The 22,265-nt window shown below is 43.7% G+C and overlaps 1 protein-coding gene across 1 annotated transcript; it reads right to left on the reverse strand.

The window, feature by feature from the left end:
- Positions 1 to 1,086: 1,086 nt before the first annotated feature.
- CSE1L (chromosome segregation 1 like) lies at positions 1,087 to 21,625 on the reverse strand. Its single transcript, XM_068208115.1, has 25 exons — positions 21,467 to 21,625; positions 19,146 to 19,241; positions 18,453 to 18,595; positions 17,335 to 17,436; positions 16,794 to 16,939; positions 16,405 to 16,495; positions 16,034 to 16,141; positions 15,046 to 15,138; positions 13,649 to 13,816; positions 13,426 to 13,555; positions 12,702 to 12,767; positions 10,979 to 11,181; positions 10,178 to 10,262; positions 9,379 to 9,440; positions 8,489 to 8,625; positions 8,224 to 8,327; positions 7,514 to 7,611; positions 6,496 to 6,646; positions 5,797 to 6,005; positions 5,200 to 5,297; positions 4,907 to 4,992; positions 3,755 to 3,836; positions 3,175 to 3,321; positions 2,135 to 2,366; positions 1,087 to 1,612 (listed from the first exon to the last, which is right to left on the reverse strand). Exons 2-25 carry the CDS (start codon positions 19,228 to 19,230, stop codon positions 1,523 to 1,525), a joined length of 2,916 nt encoding a protein of 971 aa, XP_068064216.1. The 5' UTR covers positions 19,231 to 19,241; positions 21,467 to 21,625; the 3' UTR covers positions 1,087 to 1,522.
- Positions 21,626 to 22,265: the final 640 nt, after the last annotated feature.

Below are 22,265 nucleotides of genomic sequence, written 5' to 3' on the forward strand. Positions count from 1 at the left end.
GGGCATTCACCTGCCAGAGCCCCAAACACACACACACAGAGCCGGGCATTCACCTGCCAGAGCCCCAAACACACACACACACACAGAGCCGGGCATTCACCTGCCAGAGCCCCAAACACACACACACACACAGAGCCGGGCATTCACCTGCCAGAGCCCTATAGAACACACACACACACAGAGCCGGGCATTCACCTGCCAGAGCCCTATAGAACACACACACAGACAGAGCTGGGCATTCACCTGCCAGAGCCCCAAACACACACACACACACACAGAGCCGGGCATTCACCTGCCAGAGCCCCAAACACACACACACAGACAGAGCCGGGCATTCACCTGCCAGAGCCCTATAGAACACACACAGAGCCGGGCATTCACCTGCCAGAGCCCCAAACACACACACACACAGAGCCGGGCATTCACCTGCCAGAGCCCCAAACACACACACACACACAGAGCCGGGCATTCACCTGCCAGAGCCCCAAACACACACACACAGACAGAGCCGGGCATTCACCTGCAGAGCCCCAAACACACACACACACACAGAGCCGGGCATTCACCTGCCAGAGCCCTATAGAACACACACACAGAGCCGGGCATTCACCTGCCAGAGCCCCAAACACACACACACACACAGAGCCAGGCATTCACCTGCTCACTGCTACAGCCACCCAGAAGCTCTCCCCATGCACCCAAACCTCACCATGCGTTTATGAGGAGACACAGAGAACACCTGACTTAACCCTAACTCCGAGATCACTGCTTCAGTTTTTACGGAGCAGGAAAACTCCACCTGGAGCCTGATCCCTGCTCCCAGGGAAGAGCACCTGCCCTCAGTGCAAGGTACTGACAGGACCTGTTCCACAGCACCTGTGCCTGCTGCTGAGCAGCCCGAGTGACAACAGCTCTGCTCTTCTCCCAGAGGTGTAGATTTGCTCTGGATGATCCTACAATGCACCTAAACTATTATGTAAAGAACAACCCTCACAGTCCACTATTTCATATTCTATCCTAAGTGTAAAACATTTTTTTTAAAAACAACTATATTCTTCTGAAACAGTAAGTGCACAGTGACAGGCATTTTAAACAAGTACTTCTTATTTATTCACAATTCAGATAAAGTTTAAGGAAAGACAAAAGAAATACAAAGGACAACATTAAAATGAAAAGGTATTTTAGTGACTGAAGTGAGTTTCTACAGCCAGGGCTCTCCACACATTTCCAAATATTATCCAAACACTGCAGATGCAGATTTCAAATCAATCCCGTAACAAACCGCTATGACTATTCCCTTTGAAAATAAACTGGGAATGGAAGTTAGCCACCTTTATCTATGAGTACACAAACCATCAAATTCTTCACTTTCAGCTTAAAGCCACACTTATCTTTTACAAGATGGAACCTGCAATACAATTTCAAGCAGCTTTTTCATTTTGTCTGGGCTCTGCTATAAAAAAGTCAGTGTCGACCTTCTGCATAACAAACCAGCTTTTGATCTTGCTGTGGAGTTTGCAGCTCAGAGCAGACTCACACTTGCAGCTTGGAGGTATCCCTGGAGATACTGCAGCGCTTCTGCGTTCAGGCTGGTGCTCAGCATGGACAGGACCTGAGGACAGGTGGAGCACAGGTGTCAGTGGGTGGAACACGAGCCCCTGCTGCCTCCTGCCGCCACTCCCTGAACAAAGTCAGACACAGAGCAGCAGCTACCCACGGGGAAAGTAGCAGGCAATCTTTACTTACCAAAATCTTGGGGAAAACAAACATGCTATGGGCTAAAAGAGTTAACTGTACACTCACCTTGTCTAATTTTATATGAGCTGCCTGAATTCAACAAGTGCATGCAACCAAACTCGAGACACTTATTAGTTATAGACCATCAAGTGTGTAAATTTTCTTTTTAAAATGGCTTATTTAAGCTTATTGCAAAATGATGTGCTGTGAAAATAAAGCCTTTCTAAGGCTCCTAAGGAAAAACCTTGCAAAAGCTACATTCCAATGAAGAATAAAACACTGCACGATCTTGCATTCTAGTTATGACCTACTTAATTTTGCTGATTATCAAACATTAGCAAAGAGAGCCATTCTCTGCAGAATGCAATATCAGCATGCAAGTGCACAAGTCACCTACCCTGCCCGGGCACGCTGTAGACAGTTTGTGGAGAGACTGTGCCAGATGGATTCTAGGATTGTTCACCATTTGACCTACAGGGTCGTGTTCTTTCTTCCCAGCAAAGGCTAGCTGGGAGAAGGCAGTCTGATAGCCTGGAGTATCTTCTATGTCAATGAAGTGCTCCTCGTCAGGGATCGTGTCATCCTCAGGCAACTCAAAGAGGCCAATGAGGGCCTGCAGCAGAGGAATCCTGGGGGCAAAGAGGGGAGGGCAAAACTGGAGTGCTCAGAATATGTTAGGACAGGGTATTTTACAAGGACGTTCAAGTTATCTGGACCCCTTATAATTTAGCCTTTGCAGGTACTTGCTTGGCTACTGAAATTCTAAATGCCCAAGGTATGCTGGACCAGGAGAATTGTGGGTCTGAATATTTTACAGGCACAATGGGGGTACTCCTATCAACAGCATGAGCAATGTATGTATGTACAATGTATGTATGTATGTATGTGCAATGATCTTCCAGATCACAACTTTCCTCTGAGTACTTTAAAAGTTCTAGTTTGGGGATCTAGTCTGGGATCCAGTGATTGTCATCAAATTCAAACTACTGGGCATGCTAGACTGCTGGACTGGCTGACAAGCAAACTTCCCTGGTAGCTCTCCCTGGAGTTCCACTCTCAAGCTAAGATATTAGTTTCTCTGCCACGTTATGAATATGCTCATCTCTCCTGACTAGAAGAGCTGTAAGTCAAAACTGGGCCTAGCTTTTCAGAAAGAATACAAGCTGGAGGAAAGCAGTGTATTTCCCTAAATGCAGGTCCAGCTAGCCAAATCCGTGCTATCTCCATCAAAAACATCTCAAACCAGTTCTGTCATCCTCTTTGAAAATACAGCTTCATTTGTTGAGAAACAGAAGCAGGATGAAAGGCTGAAAACAGCCTTGTGGGTCTGAGGAGATCACAATGGAGTTTCCAACAAGGATGTATTTTGGTCTGAGCTCCCATTTTCAGTAACTCAAACAGCCTCACTAGCACAACCTGAAGAAGTGTGGTACCTACCACAGTTTGGTGTACTCAGTGTCCATCATGGGAGGACATTCTGTTAATATTTTTGTAATGCCAACAGCACAGATTTTCTTTTCAACTTGTCCAGACACTTTCTGGATTTCCGGAATTATAATTTTCTCCAACACCATTCCAAACATCCTATGGTGGCATTGAGAGAAGAAGTATTAGAAAGACTCATCAGCTTTATGGTGACAAAAGAGAATTAGAAACAATGTGAATCACTAGGGAATAGAAACAACCAGATAATTTGTTAGGATGCTGCCCTGTTGCAGTAGACATTTGCACATACAAACTTTTCACAAAGGATAACAACTAAACACATCAATCTTTCCTTTTTATAATCTTCTTAGATTAGTAACTTGAACTATCAGTGAGGAACTGTGGTCAGAAATTTGGAAAAAAGAAGATTTTCTAGACAAATAAATGAACCACATTAAGAGAAACATTTGGCCAGTCAAATTAGTGATGAATGTAGTCTGACAGTCTAGCTAAACAGACTACTCCTTCTTACTTCAAAAGATAAAAATAACAGCAGTATTAAATATAACCCAAACAAACAAAACATACTAACTTTGGCTGTATGCTGTCAAATATTTCTTGCAGAGCTAATGCTCCATATCTTACACAATACAAGTTAATGAAGACAAGGAAACCTGTAACAAGAAAAAAATCAAAGTAAAACCTAACATGAAAACAAAAGAATAGCTTTAGAGGCAGCAGCAAAATACATTTCAAGATTTTCAAGGGGATAGAAATGGCAGTCTTTATACGTGTTCAGTTTAAGTGAAGTACGTGAACTTGCTGCCTTGAAATTTGCATAAAAACTGATCATTTCACATACCACAACACAAAAACAAGGTGGTATAACAAGACAAGAGTTATTCCTTTTTCCCCTTATAGCAGTTATAAAAAGGCGCTAGAAAAGCAATTTGCAATTTTTTTTCAGATCAGGAACCAAAGAAACTCTTCAAAAACTCTACTTTTAGCAGAAAACTTCACATGACACAGACTCTGAGGTGAGGTATGAGCCCCTTTGCACAGGTGCAGTATATTAAAAGCACCACTTCCACTTTATTTGTGGAAGACCATTATAAGCAACTCTATCATTCTTGTTCCTATCAGGTGGCATTAACCAGATTTTATAGGGTTAAGTAATGGACACTGCCTAACTTGGGTAGTGATAGTATCATTAAAATAATTTAATAAATATCACAATCTTCTTGTGACAGCATGAATAACCAGAATAAGTATTGCAATGATCTGTCACAACTTTGCCAGTTCAACATAAAACCTTACCAATAAATTTAGTCATACTAAGGCCAAAATGACACAAGCATGCAATACTTCACAGCCCTAACACACAACTACAGGTAACTACAGGACGTGTGGTCAGTATTGCTGTGCTGCACCAGAGGGAAAGTTTGCTGCTACTGGCTGGAGATTAAATAGAGACATTTTCAATAATGACATCATACACTAGGAAAGGAAGAGAAAAACCCAAGTCTTGTTCATTATTTTAATTCCATTTCCTCAATTTCATGAAGTAAGTGTCACCTGCTATGGTGACTGCCCCATACACCCCTCTTGACGATAAATAATTTGGAGCAAGTCCTAGGAGTCACCACTGCCCCTCTGTCCGCGTATCCGCGGGGTGCGACAGGACTTGTTCTGCACCCCTGAACTGCTGCTGTCACCAGAGCTTTCCACAGAGCAAGGAACTTACTTTTGATAAATTTCGTTGTTTTGGAATTTTGAAGTCTTTGGAATAGCAGAATGAAGATCTGTTTCCTGTACTGGTCAACTGATTCACTGGAAATTTAAAAGGACAGTTATTCAATTCACACTAGGATTTTACTGATGTCACCTCACAGAAAACATATATAGAATTGTTCAAACCTATTTGACTGAAAAATGTGACTTTTTCAGTTGTTAAAAATTAGCATTTGGCATGTTTATACAATTCATAATTAAAGTCTACAGAAGTTAGCTTTAAATGTAATTTCAGCTCATACTCACGGAGGCATATGCTCAATGATACTGTTTAGAAGATAGAACCCTTGATGATCATTAGCTTTAGAGGCAATCAACTTCTGGAACACACCCAGCAATCCAGGCTGCAAGAAAAGCACATATAAAATCCTAGACAACAATTCTTCATATGTGACCCTACCAGAAAATTGAGCATTACCATCTAAGGCATACACCAAGGCAAAAGCCTTCATAACCTAAGCCAGGATTCAGTTTTTATGGTTCAGGCCAAGGAAGATACATTTTGGCTTCTTCTCACTCATTTTTCTCAAGATTGTTCTGAAAAGAACCTGAAAGTTCTCATTATGCACATGTTTAACAGGAGGCAAACAAGACAGGAAAACTGTGGAAATTTACCTGCTTGCAAGAACTAAGAGCAGAAGTTTTGCATCTCAGTTGACAAAAGCCTAATAACCTAGAATCTTATCCACGTAACAGAAAAGCACCCAAAAAGCTACATTCAGAGTATTAGTCTGTCTTTGTATGTCTGCACAAGTCCAGCTGTTAGCTGGAGTTCCTCACAATCTGGAAGCTCAGATGCCCATGTCCCCAGGCCCACACCCTGACTCTGCCCCAGGCACTCACAATTTTGTCGGCGGCTGCGCTGGCGATGGTGCTGGCGCCCCGCTCCAGGTAAGCCTGCAGGAGCCTGACCAGAGGGGGAATGTTTCCTGTCCTTTCCCAGAGAACTGGCTGGAGCAGATGGGGAAACAATGCCATATAGGATGATGGGATTTCATTTTTATGCATTTCTAGAAGTAGTGACATCACTTGAAACACATAGGGAATGAACTCTGGAAGAGAAACGATGACATTTACAAAGTCAGACAACATGGTCACTGTCAGTTCCCAGAAACCACATATCTATGGATTGAACCCACAATTTTGATATTATCACAAAGATTTCAACAAATAAAACTCTGAAGAAACATACCTTCCCAAATGTAATTACTCCAAAAATTAGCATGCATTGCATGTATACACTTTCTGTTTCCCCTACCCCTTACTGTTTAAGAACATAAAAAAACAAACTACTAAAAAAAAAGGCAACAGAATTAAGAATGATATTAAGAGGCTTTGGAGTAGTGATTGGTAAATATTTTAAGAATGCAATTTAAAATAAATGAATGCTGTTGACATACCCTATGGAAAAATCTAAACACTTTCAGACTGTGAAAATGTTGTTTCTCCCCTTGAATTTTGTGTGCTACAAAAATCTTGCCATAAGGTAAATCCTAGAAGCCAACCCCAGAGAGAGCACAGGCACTCACTGACTGTCCTTACCCTGCACATCATTCTGCAGGATCTCTGTGAACACCAGGAACAAAGCCTCCTCAAAGCTCCCCACTGCCTCTGGGTTTGCCTTGCACGTTATCCTTATCGACAAGCAGATTGACTCAAACATATAATGGTTAAAGTGAGGTTTGCTGGGATTCTGAAAACAAGTTATAAACAGATAAATCAACCCAAACTTGCAGACAGGTCACTTATTTTGCTAAATATATTTTTTATTTCAACTGAAGACTAAAGTAGCATTTCTGACTAGGGATACTTGTAACTTATGTATTAATATGCTTACAAAATTAATTCTGTGGATAAAAGCAAACCTAAAGACGTCTAAGGCATAAAGGAAAGGGTTTTTTTTTGGTAGCAAGTGTTTTTGTATATAAACTACCAAACAGTTAAAATACCACAGAACAAAAACCAGAAAAAGGTTATTTTTCAATCTTTCAAGTGTCCAGTCAATTCTCTATTGAATACTTCTTATAAGCTGCAGCTGAGTTTAAACTGTACAGAGAAGTAGTTTTCTGAACAATCAACGAAGGTATTCTAAGGCATTCCCTATTGTCAATGGTTAAGAATTTGTCAAGTCTAAATAAAAAAACTAAGAGAATTTTACCCACCAAAAGCAGAAGGGTAATTTATTTAATTCAATCCCACATTTCAATGCCAATTATTATTAGCTTCAGAAGTTTCATGGGCAAAGAATACAGGAGCTGTGATAAAACCAGATTATTGTACTGGTGGCCTCTGCACAAGCAAGCATTTATACTACAACAAACTAGCTTTACAGAAAGAGTTCATATGCTGCTCCTAAATTTCAGATGACAGCAGGAAAAATGATCTGAGAATATGTCTAAAAGGAAGGCAGTACCTCACTGGAATGCTGTTTCAAATTAGTTGCATCAGAAAATATTGAACTATTTCGAGTATTCTAACAGAACACCACCAACAGGACGCAAGTCCTCAGCAAGACTGCTCTAAAAGGTAAAAATGTGACCCTGTTGCTCTGTTTCTTTACCTTACTGACAGCCAGCAGTTTCTGTGTGAGCTGTGTGATGACAGAAGGGATGTATGGAATTATGGACTCCTGTAGCAGAGAAAAACTCCTCATGATGGCTGCAAATAAATGGAAAATTTTAACTTCTGAAGACAAAATACACTTCTGCCACTCAACATATGCCTAAATCCTTTACCTTTTACTGTTAAAATAGGATCCCAAGGAATTAGGTACAGAACAAAGAGCACCTGCTGCAAGAACATTCAATCTATAATCATGACAAAGCATAAAACAAAGCCTCCTTATTCTCATTCTAGAGATGAACACAGGAGATCAAGCAACTTTACAAAGGCCATCACGTGACCTGGGCAAGTCTCAGATCTCAGCATCCCCTTAGCCATGATCAGATCTATCCTTTTACTAGCCATGACCACATGTCCTCCCCATGACCAGACTGCTCAGATCTTCCCCTGACACTGTCCACGGAGCTGCTCTGACTACAAGACTACCATTTGAGAAATAACTTAGTACCATTATGTTTAGTGTTTCTCTTTGGTACCGTAAGTTTAGTTGAAGATGACATGATACAGCCTCATTAGTAACTGCAGACTCTTCAACACATTTGCATAAAATAGGATTTGCAAATAAAAATGTCAGGAACCTGCAACTGTAAGCCTTTATCTCAAGTTAAACACGTTATTCTTATATTGCAGGACTCATTAGGCATTTACCTTTCATAATGTACTCATTTTCAGATGAGCCAGGAAGCGTCAGAGCTTTGAAAAGGTTTGTTAACAGCACTTCTACAAACGGTGCCATTTCTGCAGCTGTAATGCTGTTAAGTGAAACACAGCTCTTTAATGGTGAAAGAGAGTCACAAACTTCAAGCCTAATACAATACCATAATACATGACACAAAGGATCCCCTACAGGTATTTCTCATCCTTAATGCACAAAATCTATTAGAAATGAATTTATTTCTGCTTGAAAACTTACAGGGTAGCATTGTTTGTCCCTCTCATGGTAAACAGTCTTTCAAGAGCATGGGCTGCGTAGGTATGGACTACAATACTTTCTGCTTGGAGATGATTGATTAAGAGAGGAATAGACACCAGCAGCTGTTCCTTTGGTACCTACAAAAGTATAGCAACAAATCATAAGTATGTTAAAAAATACAGATGGTCCAACTGTAGAGAGCACAGCCAAGCTCATCAGTGACACACAGAGCTTGGCAGAGGGAGGTGTCTTGGAGGCTCCTCCTGTAGCTCCTTCACATCTTGACAACCAGGAGGTACCTACTTCTGTCACAGCTCATATACTTCCCCTGAACACCAATGGTACACTGGATCAGCAGTAAGTGCAGATAATCCTAATGTGTATTTCCCTTTCCATTTTACTTTGTCTTAACAGGTAATTAAAAATATCAAGGTTTAAAAAACAGTATCACAGATATTTCATAAGAAATTAATAAAGGTAATCTAGAATTTAGAATAGTATGCAACATATTTTCTCACCCCATCTCATGAATCAGAAAAGATAAAGGACAAAACTGCTGTACTCTGTAACAACTACTGCAATGATACAAGGAATCAAGGGTATTTGGACTAACATTGACTTGCAAACATCTGAGTGTGTCACAGAATTAAGCAGCTAAGATATTCAGTGTTCCCACAGCATATGGACAGCACATAGACTACATGTTAATTGCATATTTATAACAATATCATTTACTTTCTAAACTAAAAATTCTGCATGAAGTGTTGTAGATGACTATCAAACATGGCCAAACATGGTTAGCATATGGCCAAGTGCGATAAATTAGGCTTGGCAAGTATAAAGTAACAACCTACAATATGTTTTTCTATAAGAGTGAAAGAAAAACTTACTTGGTTTCTAAAAATCATGATATATTTGATACCATCTGCTTTTAGCACAGGGAATTCATTCACTGAAATAGAAAAATATGCAAGCTTCATTGATACTTCTCATACAAATGTGATGACTGAACATGTACTATATATACAAGTGACACTTGTCACTAAGTAATAATTTTCCCCTGTAGAAAATAATACAATGTTTTTCCACATTTTTTAGTTCCTGCACTTTCATATGGGCACTGTTAGACTATCAGTTTTAGGTACAAATCACATCCCAGTACCATTAAAAGCACAGTCCAGCTCAGATGAAATCTCATCTTCTGGTTTCAATTTTAGCAGCCTTCAAGTACACATTTTGAGACAACCCACTATGCTTCAGCTGTAGTAAGATAATTGTTCAAGTATAAAATAAACCCCGTGGCTTAAATCTAGACATCCACAACCTCATCAACAGGGCCTCAGTATTTTAACTTCTCAGGGTTTTGCAGAGCACAGAAGTTTACCATAAGGTCTCAAATACAGAAATCAGATTACTTTGATTCAACAAGTTTAAGCATGCACCTGATAGCAACCATGTGTATACATGCCCTGCTTTTGCAGAGAGCAGGTGGTAAGGTGGCAATCCACCTTGCTGTTAACAGCTCCTTCACTGCTGGCCAAACAAAGATGAATTACTCTGTGCCAGGTGTTAAGAGCCCATCTCAGAGATTCTGCTGATAAAGGACTGCTTGAGACTTCACAAACAATGGTTGCTGTCAAGGTTATGATACATCACAAAAATACCCCATCAAAATTAACATTAACTTACCAGTAGCAGACTTCAAGTCAGGTTGAATGTGATTCACAAAGAATTCTGTCAGATTAACGAGTTCATTGGCCTGTGTTATTCCATGCTGGAAGAAGCAAAAAACAACTCGTATTTTTATATGCTGACATATAAACTGCTAGTTTTCTTACTAATTAAAAAAAATGACTATTAGTTTTCTCTTACAAGAAATGCAACCTCTTTTTAAACCAGGATTTTTAGATGGAGATTTTTCAATGAAGTGTTCTAAATTAGTTCATATGCCATTAAATAGCATAGAAAAAGACACAAAGTTTGCAGTTTCCCAAATGCTACCAGACTGGTTCCCATTACACATCACTAACTGCTGGGCAGCAGTACACACCTGGCTTCACGAAAAGACTGAGAACCTTCAGCAAAATTGCATAAAGAGATGTACACATTTTACTAGGTTTGCCTCAAATCTGTCTTGTAAAGACATTTAGATTTGAACTGTAACAGCATTTAAAACATCCAGTAGTACATCTAAACTTGTTCCATAGGACATTTGATAAAATGCTCCTGTTTCAAAATACAGGTTAGCCCAGCTGTGCTTTTTCAGTGTCTACAGCCTAACAGCAAGTAATGAGATCTATTTCCAGCCATCACTAGCATCCACATGTCATTCACAAATCAAACATTCAAGTAGCAGCTTTTCATCTCATCAACATCAACTACTCACACACAGTTACTCCCTTTCTGAAGCAGCTTAAACGAGCAGCAGGCCTCACCTGCACTGTAATACCTGAATGCAGACAGATTACAATGAATAAAATGTACAAATACCTTCTGTGTCTGAGCTTTGGATGCCAAAGATGTTACAAGGTAAATGGCTGCATCTTTGTGCTTCCAGTTAACAGATGGATTCTTTGCATATTCTTGCAGCATAGAATTAACATATCCAGAAAAAATCCCTGTCACAGGTCCTTCAAAAAATTTGCACAAGCCTCTGACCAGATCACAAGCTGCTCTGCGCCTGGTGTCAATATCTGCATGAGAACCAAAGATTCTTAGGATATGAGAAAGCAGACAGCTTTTCATATTAATAAACATAATAATCAAAACATAAACAGCTTCTCAAGTTATGTTAATTATTGCAACCCTCCACATTGTTGTGTAAGAACACCTGTAAGCCTTTTATTTACTGTCACAACTGGACTACTTGTATGCCAAGGAGAAGGGACAGCTGCCCCTGAGCAGCGGCAGCAGGCATGCAGGGGGGCCGTACCAGCTGGACATTATGCACCCAAAGGCACTGGCTCTGGCTGGGAGGGAGTTCATTTTCACCCTAGTGGCCCATTTAGTGCCATGTTTTGTACCAGGGACTAAAGCTGCTGGTAACACCCAGGGTTTGGCTGCTGCTGAAGACACTGTTACAGTGTCAGGGCTTCCTCTTCCTCCTGCTTTGCCTTCCCAGCAAGTCGTTTGGGGCAGGCAAGGAGCTGGGAGGGGACAACCTGGGCAGCTAATCCAAACTGACCAGCAAGACATTCCATGCTGTATGACATGCTCAGCAATAAAATCTGAGTGGGGCAGGGAGGGGGTCTGGGGGAAGTAGCCATTGCTCAGGGACACGCTGGGCAAAAGTCTGCCTGCGGGCAGTGGTGAGTCACTAACTTCTCTCCCCTTTCTTACTCTTTCACTTAAACTGTCTTTATCCATGAGTCTTCTCACTTTCACCTCTCCTACTCTCACCCCTATCAGACTGCAGCAGGCTGGAGCACAAGCCAGCTATTGGCCCACCACACCTGACAGTACCTTTTTGTAAAAAACTTCACAAATACCTAAAATGCAGCCAATCCTGGGTAAGAATGATGTTTTCTTGAAAAACGTTCAAAAATGTTTCCTCCTATTCTCTCCTCCACTGCAAGCATACAGTAATTTCTTCAATCTATTACGAAATGCCATCACTTCAGAAGTGTCTGTCAGTGAAGTGCTGGTGGCACAGCCGTGTACACAGAGCCAGGTCTGGCTCCCTGGGGCTCTGGCCTGGCTGCAGAGCACAGCCTCCCCTGGCACTCCAGCAGCTGGGCCAGCACAGCCGTGTCCCAGGGCACTGCTCTGAACACATGCCACATCCCAGCCTGGCTGCTGGCCAGCTGGCCTGAGCACAGCTTGTGTGCAACCCCGGCAGAATTTCAGCCTCAGCATCAAGAGTCTCTCCCTGTTACTTAAAACTCCACACACAGGAACTAAATACACAACTGGCTACTACTCAGCATTGACTTGCAGGCTGTATTTGCTGAAATGAGAATGTGGGCAGTGCAGAAGACATACCAATCCAATTAAGGAAAAAGCCCTATAAAAACATCGTTCAAACCAGAAAGACACTGTGACAAGCATATCGTGACAGTAGACTTGACCACAGACTGGATAAAATCCAGCCGGGGGCGGTGTGTGGAAACCTTCTCAATTTCAAAATGAAGTTATAAAAGCTTCAGCAAATTGCTTCAGCTCTTTAGAGCTATATTTAAAGACCAAGTATTCTTAGTATTAATCTGTGGATTACCAGATCCTTCCAAATCCCTTCTTATATACTCTTCAGAATTATCTTCAAATGCTTCTTCATCAGCCGCTGAAAATACAAAATACATGCAAGTTGAAGTACTGAAGTCTCTGTTTTTTACAGTAAAAGGGTCTATCATTATCAACTTGCTATTTTTGCCAAGAACCTTTCTATAACATTAATATTAGTTAACAAGAAATATGCAGCCAGACTAGTCTGTTTAGCTTCTGTCCCACAAATTAGTCTTTGATACCCATGGGCTGATGTGTTGATTCTAAGAAAAACCTCAACACATATTCAACACCAGGTGTATTTGAAGAGGTTTTCAGAGTCATAGACGTAAGAGAGAGAAGCTTCTTATCACTGCAATATATTTTCACTGCATTTTAAATAAAGGATCAGTATGAGCATCAAAACCTGGAGAACTAAACACTACAATTTGGTAGGCCTGATATTCCTGCCTATTTAGGCACCTTGCATTACTCAGATACTCACTTTAATTGTAGAAATTTATTGGTGGCACATGACCTAGACTTCCTCCCCTGGGATTTCAACAAGAAAAGTTAGGTGTAGTCACACAACTCTACAAAGCCCACAGGACAGCAATCTGCTGCAGAAACTTGGGCTTGAATCTAGCACTAAGGTACACAAGAGGGAATCCTGAAAAGCAACATATGATAATTACATTTTTGTTGTGTTTTTCAAAATTTAAGTCTCAAAAAGTTACCTCTAAATTCCATATTGGGAACAATAACTTTTTCACAGATGCTTGTCAATATATTCTGGTCTTCAAACAGATGCTTGTAATGTGGTCTCTCACAAACTGAGGCCAGAAACTGGATGGCGTTACTGACCAGCTATAGCACCACAACAGAAGACAAAACTTTAGCATGACTGATCCATTTATGATTTATTATTACACTTGACAAGATCAGATTTTAGCAACTCACCAAGTCATACTTCACTTCCTGGCCGGTTGTGACTAACAGATTCCAGATTGCTGTTACAAAACGTGGCAGGTAGGGCTGGAATTCTTCATCGTATTTTTGGGCATATAAAGCAGCATTATCACAAATTTGTGATTTCAAGAGCTCCAGCAATCCAGCTTCCTCTTCATCCTCACATAAAACAAAACTAAGAACTTAAACATCCAAACTTCAACACTACTTAAACATTAGAAGTATCAATGTATTTACATCACCATTTTACCATGTCCTAAACACGTGAAAGAAATCCCTCTCATTGTCCCTAGAACTACTGTATTTTGCTGATCTGTACCCAAACTGCTTTTCAAGTTAGAAATCATACCTACATTTCATACCAAGTACTGTGTACTTGAAAACAGACACAATAATTCACACAAATTTAATTTACAAATGTAATATGAAAAAGACAACACAAGGCATTGAAAAATACACTTAAAAGCCAATATATCATGATTCTTTAATTGGAGTAGTTGTAGAGGTTCCCTCCCCTACCCCAGATCACAGATGTTCATGGAACCACAATGTGAACTGGGAAATTGAACTGGAATTAAAAAAAACCAACTCAACCAAACACCACCCCAGTTCTGTCTGCCCCTCTTCCCTCCACCCCCACCTTTCAGCTGTACTGCCTGTCCCAGTTCAGCTGCATAAGTGCTTGTGCTGGGAGCAGCCCACAGACACAAGACAAAAGAGTAGCAAAGCTTCCTTTAGCAGAAGGATAACTAGAGCACAACATACACTTAATATGCCTCCCTATGTGTCATCAAGAAATTTATAGAGTTGTTTTGACTCCATCAAGTGGCAAACTATTGAGGTGCGATGATGTGATGATGGAAGACATCAGCACTTAAAATGTAGAAAATATGCACAAAAGTAACCGGAGCTTTGCTGACCTGGTATCAGCTTTCACCAGTGAAATTACTGATTCTTTAATTAGACCAAGACAGCAAATACTGAAGTACTTAAGAGACGTCCTGCCCTCTATGTTCAGTTGTTTCAAGTTCTTTAAGATACCCTGTTTTCTAGAACCAGCAGACAGATACAGAAAACCTGAGCCCTGTGATACTAATGGTCAGGTTACTTCAGCAGCTGTTCTTGAAAGAATCAACTCAGTGATGAGTATTGGTAATTTGATCTCTGTGCACAGCTGGGTATACCTGTAACTGTCATACAACCTGAAGAACTGAACCTCAACTTCCTTAGACAGCAGAGCAACTTCTCTTAAACTCCATTTTCTTGCAGTCATTCTACTCCTTTGTTTGCCCCGCAAAAAAACCACTGCATTGTTCAGAATTAGACCTAAGCTGTCAGTCCACACTCTCCCCTACAGATGCAAACCAGGTGGTTTATAAAGTACTTACATCAGTCTGCAAGAGTTTATTATCTAAAGTTAAAAGGCTATGAAAGTTTGTCATCCATGTTTCCATGTTATCTTCAAAAAACTCAGGAAGATCCTGTGAAAGAAAAGCATATATCTACATTTTAATTTCTGACTGCACTTCTTAGGTATCATACGTACACTGCAAGTAGTGCATCCACCTTATCATCTACTGAGGGACAGTAACCCGTGGAAAACAATCTTCACATTGAAACAGTGCCCCTTCCTCCTCCCAATCAAAAACTGCTCTGGCAGAGCCCTGGAGTACAACTAGTTCCAAATAAACTAGTTGCTTAGACTCTAAAAAGCTCACATTTTTATAATGAATGAGCCTTATCACCTCTCACTCTCAGAACAAGAGAGCACAAGTCTTTTTTAACTTCAGCTTGTTCTTCTGCCCCCTAAGGAAGAGCAGCCCAAGGAATCCAGGCACAATCCCACTTCACAGACTTACGTTCATGCTGAGACACTAAATAAATGTCACCTCAGCAAGGGAGTTTTTTACCATTTCCCATAGAGCACACTTAGTAATATCCAAAATGTAGACCTGATTCCAAAGCCAGACAACACACACTGCTCCCAGAATTACTGCTCCTACAGTGCCACAGCGGTACATGTAATGGACTCTCACCTACGTGACCCAGCCCCTGTCAGTACAGGCACATTTATAAAGGGGCAAAGTGAACAGAAACTCAGGCATTGGACTCCTGCCTTTCCCAGCTCCTACTCAGAGGCCCCATACCACACCTCCTTCAAGCAGTGCCAACTCAGACTCTCCTGAACCTGTGTTTACATAGGGCCAAGCTAATGTCTTAAATAATCCTTCCTTACTGTGCTTTTACTTCAGCAGATGCACTGGTGATTTTTTCTTTTTGCCATAAAGCATGGCCTTAAAGGCTGCCTCAAATGATTTCTATAGTACCAGCTTCTTCAGAACAAAGCAAAACTATCCCAAGAACAAGGAGATTCACCTGAAAATTTAAACTGTAGAACAGCTTCGCAATTAGAATGAGAGAAGAAAAGAGAACCTTCAGGGCACTGGCATCATTTGCATGCGTGCTGCAAAGTTCAATAGTTGCCTAGAAAAAGATGCAAGACTGTCAAGTACAAAACCCACACCAATAAAAAAACACTGAAAAGTGTCATGGAACTTTTTTTTAAAACCAGAAAATATGGTTATTTTTCATCCTCTTATCAATCTTGTTAGGTGTCACTTCATGCCCTGAATTTGAACCCCTTTAAGAGTTTTGAACAACAATTCTTGAGTTTTAATTATACAGGTATGCACAGCAAGCAATTCAGAACATTAAACTTGTTTTAGAAATGACTCAACAAGAAATACCTTAAAGAGATTTGTCAAGGGTAAAGCAAAGGCATCAAGAACAAGTTTGATCTCTGTCCATAATTCATTTGACTTAAATTCATGGCGGTACCTGACAAGTAAGAGAGGAACACATGAAAAACAGAATACTCTTCACATTTATTACCAAATTAATTAACACAGAATTTTGTCTTGTGCTGAACCTTGAAAAAAACGCTGTTAAGTAAACAGGAACTAAACAACATGGTTCAAAACCATGCAAGGTGTACAGTTTGATAACTACTTAAAAGGCGTATGTAGAAGTCACAACTGTGGGCTTTTGTAAATGTCCAAAATGAAGTCTAACGGCAAAACATGGCAGCTGAACAGAACTTTCACCATGCATACACAAAGTCCCTTATTTCCAGTACCTTTTGAATAAAGAGTGGGCAGTGCGCAGCACCCCGTTGATGACGTGGAAATCTCCGCTCTGAAAGCGATTCACCATCTCTGTCAGCAGGTCTGGCCACTTCTGAGGGAAGTCTTCCCGCCCAATAATACTGATGGCATCACTTAACTGCAAAGGAAAGGGAGCTGTCACGCAGCAGTTGTGCCAGATGCTGCCAACATCCCAGAAAATCCTGGTTATTCTTGTCCAACCCAAAAATCACTGGATTAAGTATCTACTACTTTCCACACAAATACAAAAGTCTCACCTTAAACTTACACAGTCTCACTTTCTAGAATTGCTGTTTAACTACCTAATGTTAGAACTTAGCTATAAGATTACACAGTAATCATGTTTAAAAAATGTTAAAGTAGGTAGAAATACCTGTCACAATATCCTCAAAGTTGTTTTGATCAGGTTGAGCTCAGTGGTAAGGGAACTGAGCTCTGCCAATAACCATAGCCTCTAGACATGCTTAGAATATTCCCAAAGTTTCATGGATACAACCAGAAATGACATATTACCTGCTTTTGAATTTGTTCTGGGCTGCTAAGCATCAAGGGCACTATGTTGGCTTTAATGGCTATTCTGTCCGATTCACATATTTTGTTTGGTTCATCCTCAACCTAAAAGGAAAACAATAATTAAGTTATGGGCATATCAGCATACTCCAGGCAATGAGAGATGACCAGCATTTCAGAAACCAACAGTTTATACTGATTTATGTAGCTATTACAATGCTGAAGAACCTAAGAAGCAAACCTGTTAGAGACTGCCTTCAATGAATCTGGAACAGCAGTATCTGAAAAAAGCTGAATGAAATAATGTCCTTTCGTAAAACTTTGAAGAAGTTTTTTTTCTCTTCCCTAAGGGTAACTTTTCAGGTCAGCAATTGAGCAGCAGTGAGGGTGGGTGCACATGGCAATAAAATCCCCACATTTAACCAAGTCGTTTCTTCCACCACACCAAACAGCACTTCTGCCAATCCCACAAATTGATTTTGTGTGAGCTGTCTCGAGCCATCCTTTCTAGAGACTGAACATGAAGGTGCAGGTTACACAATCAAAACCCCAACACTGACTTTAAGTTATCTAGCCAGTTCAAACCACCAATCAGTTCCAAGTCCAGTCAGTCAGCAGCGCCAAGTAGTAGAAATTACAAAGCTGCTACTAAAGAAATAAAATAATGAGGTGGCTTGTCCCAACCAGTGACAGTCACATTATCTACGATGACAGCACTGAAGTTCAGAGACCTAGAAATCATCCAGCAATTAAAAGAGAAAAGCACCTCCAGGGAGACACTCAATCAGCTGTATACTTACAACACCTGTAAGGTACTGAGATACCTTAAAACTGATGGTACAACTACCCTTCTCACATCCCTTTTACCATCTTTCCACACACTTAAATCAAAAGTTAGCAATTTCAAAAGTTCAAGGTATGCTTATCTATACCATCAGTCACTAATGGGGTTGCCCCAGGCTCAGTACTGATTAATATCTTTACTGATGATCTGCAAGAGAGGATCAGGGGCTCCCTCAGTAGGTTCACAGATGACACTGAGTTGGGTGGGATGTGGATCTGCTTATTGTACCTTAAAAGGATGATTAGTTCTTAGCACACTTCCTCACTAGAATACCTACAATTCTCCAGTTCCTTTTAATATAATTCTTGAACGTTACGGATGCACAGACTTTGATGACATTTTCCTGTGATTTCTCCAGCAGCGTTAGGAGTAACAGGGGATAGTTCTGGCTTCCTTCCACAGATTCAAGGAACTTTTCCGCTGTAAGAGAACACACTGCGATTAGCAAAAGCTCAACTGCTTTCTCCAACGGGAACCCTACGATTTCTCAAGTGTCTGTTTAAAATACCCAACACATACACTTCCCAGAGCTTCACAGCAACATGTCTGACAAAAGGGATCACAGCTTCTTTGCTACCCAGCTCTTCACCGCTCCTGCCTCAACAACAGCTCTGGATCCCCAGCAGGATGGGGAAATTCTGCCTCCTTGCCCTTGGAAAAGCCATAACCCGAGAGAAGTACACCCCGACTTGTTGGAAACAGCAGCACTGCTTTAAATAACAACAGTGTAAAAAAAAAAAAAACAAACCACAAAAAACCCACAAGATTACAGAAAAACAAAATCACAAAAAGCAGATAAAATTATTTCTATTTATATCCACCCTTTATTAGTTTTTTTGCGGTTTCATTTTAAAATGAGATCTTCTGTAAAGAGGTTATTGCATAAATATCCACTGAAATTTGGTAAACAGAGACAGGCGAGACAAAAAGAAACAGAACTTTTTTGTTCTCAGTCATGAGAATCACTTACCAGGACGCCTTATAGCAGGATCTGGATCTAATGTTTTCTTTAGATATTCAGTTAAAGTTTGTAAATTGGCATCACTGAGCTCCATTTTGGCAGAACCTAAAACCCACAAGTAGTTTTGTTACAACCAGAGATCAGAAAATCTATCCTAAAGCTACCCATCTAAAACCAGATCCCACAGAAGCAACATCAGCTCTTTTGGACAATACCTCACAAGCACAGTCCCAACCAGGGCGCACCAGGCACAGCAAACATCCCACTTCTCAAGCTCCAGGTAACTGCTAGTGTCAGGTTTATGGACCCCAAACTCCAGAAAAGGCTTACACATCCCACAGACATGAACCAGGTACAGCCAAAAGATGGTCTCTTGCCCTTTCAGGACAACAGGAACTTGGTTCTGCTTTTGTTCTGCTGCCAGCCCCAGAAACTGCTCCTGACTGAAACAGCTGAACAGTCCTGCCCTACATAATTGTAAATAAAACAATTCAAAGTGTGTTGAAGAGTCAAGGCTTTTTCAAAAAAAATCAAATACTCCTTATTAAATAAAAATCTCAAAAGAAAATATATTTTTTAAAAAGAGACAAAAGACTGTGCAAAGCTAGTTAGTTTATCCTTCCTGTAAAATTAGTTCAGACTAGGGTGGGAGCTAATTTAAATGCAATACTTTTTACAGAATAACTCTGTGATAAGTCCATACTGCTCCTCTCTAGTAATCCTCCCACACAGATTCTTCTCTGTACCACAGTTATATATTTACTTCACAGCCTGCACTGGAATAATTAAAATTACAGCAGTACTATGACAGTAAGACGTGCTTTAATGGAGACGTTCCTCTGGACATCATCATCAACCCTGCCCGTCCTTCCCACCACCAGCAGCACAGTTCATTCCCAACAAAGGCTGTGAGGTAGCAAAGGTTTCCATTTTTCCTCTGGAGTTTCTATTAAGTACAATTGACTGAAATTTACCTGTCCTGCTTTGGAGCTGTTTCATGATGATCACCAGCACAATAAACAGCTCTGTATAAACACGCTTGCAAAGGCACTGAGTTTTAATGACACAATTTTTACGTCGGTTATGGCATCTATATAATTTAAAAAGACAGCAGCAGTATCCTCTTGAATTAAATTAATGTTAATAAGCAAATCAGATCCTAACATATTTTGCAAGAAGTAAAAATCTACCTGAACTGTTCTCTCCTGTGTTTCCCTGTGCTTTTGGAGTTTACTTTCGGAGTCTGTAGTCTTGTTCACCGGTTTACACCCACCACGGTTTACATCCACCAACATATTCTAACCTGTTACCTACATATGCTTATTTCCTCCTGTTCCTCTAGCTCTCCATGTTTGTATTCCAGTACAAAAAACATTGGTGGCACTTGAGCTGGGGTGGTATGATGCTGCGTTGGGCTTTAGCATGTGTCTGCAGAAAAGGCCTCAGAAAACCCATAAAGCGTGCTTAAAACATCACCGACGTCAGTCAAATTAATGCAGACCTCTTCCAGAGGAGAAACCCAGAGCCAGCAGAACGCGGCCGTGCCGTGGGGCTCGGACCGGGAAGAGCCCCACACAACTGCATGCCCTCGCCCAGCACTGAGAGAACGCCTGCCAGCGCCGGAGAACGTTCCGGGCCCAGCTCTGACGGGGAAAACCATCCTGACAGGGCTCCGAGGCTCCGCAGGGGCCGGTCCCGCGTCCCCGGAGCGCGGGCCCGGCGCAGCAGCGCCAGGGGCGGCGGGAGCGGGACCGGCCCCGCACCCGCCCGCTCCCCGCGGGGCACGGCCGTGCCGGAGCAGCCCGCGACTCTGCGGCGGGGACCGGCCCCGCGCCCTCCCGCGGCCCGCCGGGCCGTTCACCCGCGGAAGGGTCGGGGCGGCTCCGTCCATCCCGGCGCCGGACCGCGCCTGCTCCGCCCGTGCAGCCTCCTGCGGGGCCCGGCAGAGGAGCCCCGGGGCCGGGCCGGGCGGGGCCGGGCCGGGCGGGGCCGGGCCGGGCCGTGCGGGGCGGCAGGGCCGGGGCCGGGCGCGATCCCGAGTGGCCCCAAACCCCTCAGACTAACTCGGTCCCCCTCCCCCGCGTCAGCCCGGACTGGCAGCAGCCGCAGCCAATGAGGGGCGCGGGCTGTGCAGGCCCAGCGGCCTCGGACCAATCGCAGGCCGCGAGAGGCGGGCGGAAGGGCCCAGCATGGTGCGCTGCGCCCCTGGCCGCGCCGCGGGCCCAGCGCCGAGCGCAGCGCGGAGTTGGCGCGCGGGCGGCCGCGGTGCCGCCGGTGCACGGGACCGCCCCAGCCCCATCGCCGTGCGGGGCAGCGCGTCCCGGGCTTACCTGGCGGCTCCCCCACGGCGGCGGTGGCGGCGGCTCCGAGCGCTCCGGCTGCGCTTCACATTCAAACCGCCGGGCGAGGGCGCGGCGGCGGCTCCGTGACCGCATCGCGCGGGGCGGACACACCGCGCTGCCGCCCGGCCAATCAGCGCCCGCGCCGGCCCCGGGCGCGCCGCCGGCAGCCAATCCGCGCCGCGCTCAATGAGCGGCGGCCAATGGCCGGGCCCTTCCCACAGGGCCCCGCGGCGCCTCGCGCAGCGCGGCGGCCTCGCCCCGCCCCGGGCCTCGGGCCGGGAACGAGCGGGGCCCGGGCCGGGGGCGAGCGGGGGCCTCGGGCCGGGGGCGAGCGGGGGCCTCGGGCCGGGAACGAGCGGGGCCCGGGCCGGGAACGAGCGGGGGCCTCGGGCCGGGAACGAGCGGGGCCCGGGCCGGGAGCGAGCGGGGGCCTCGGGCCGGGAACGAGCGGGGGCCTCGGGCCGGGAACGAGCGGGGCCCGCGCCGGGGGCGAGCGGGGCCTCGGGCCGGGGGCGAGCGGGGGCCTCGGGCCGGGGGCGAGCGGGGGCCTCGGGCCGGGGGCGAGCGGGGGCCTCGGGCCGGGGGCGAGCGGGGGCCTCGGGCCGGGGGCGAGCGGGGGCCCGGGCCGGGGGCGAGCGGGGGCCTCGGGCCGGGGGCGAGCGGGGGCCTCGGGCCGGGAACGAGCGGGGCCCGGGCCGGGGGCGAGCGGGGGCCTCGGGCCGGGGGCGAGCGGGGGCCCGGGCCGGGGGCGAGCGGGGGCCTCGGGCCGGGAACGAGCGGGGCCCGG

The sequence above is a fragment of the Anomalospiza imberbis genome, chromosome 17 (assembly GCF_031753505.1).
Source record: "Anomalospiza imberbis isolate Cuckoo-Finch-1a 21T00152 chromosome 17, ASM3175350v1, whole genome shotgun sequence".
Classification (NCBI taxonomy): domain Eukaryota; kingdom Metazoa; phylum Chordata; class Aves; order Passeriformes; family Viduidae; genus Anomalospiza; species Anomalospiza imberbis.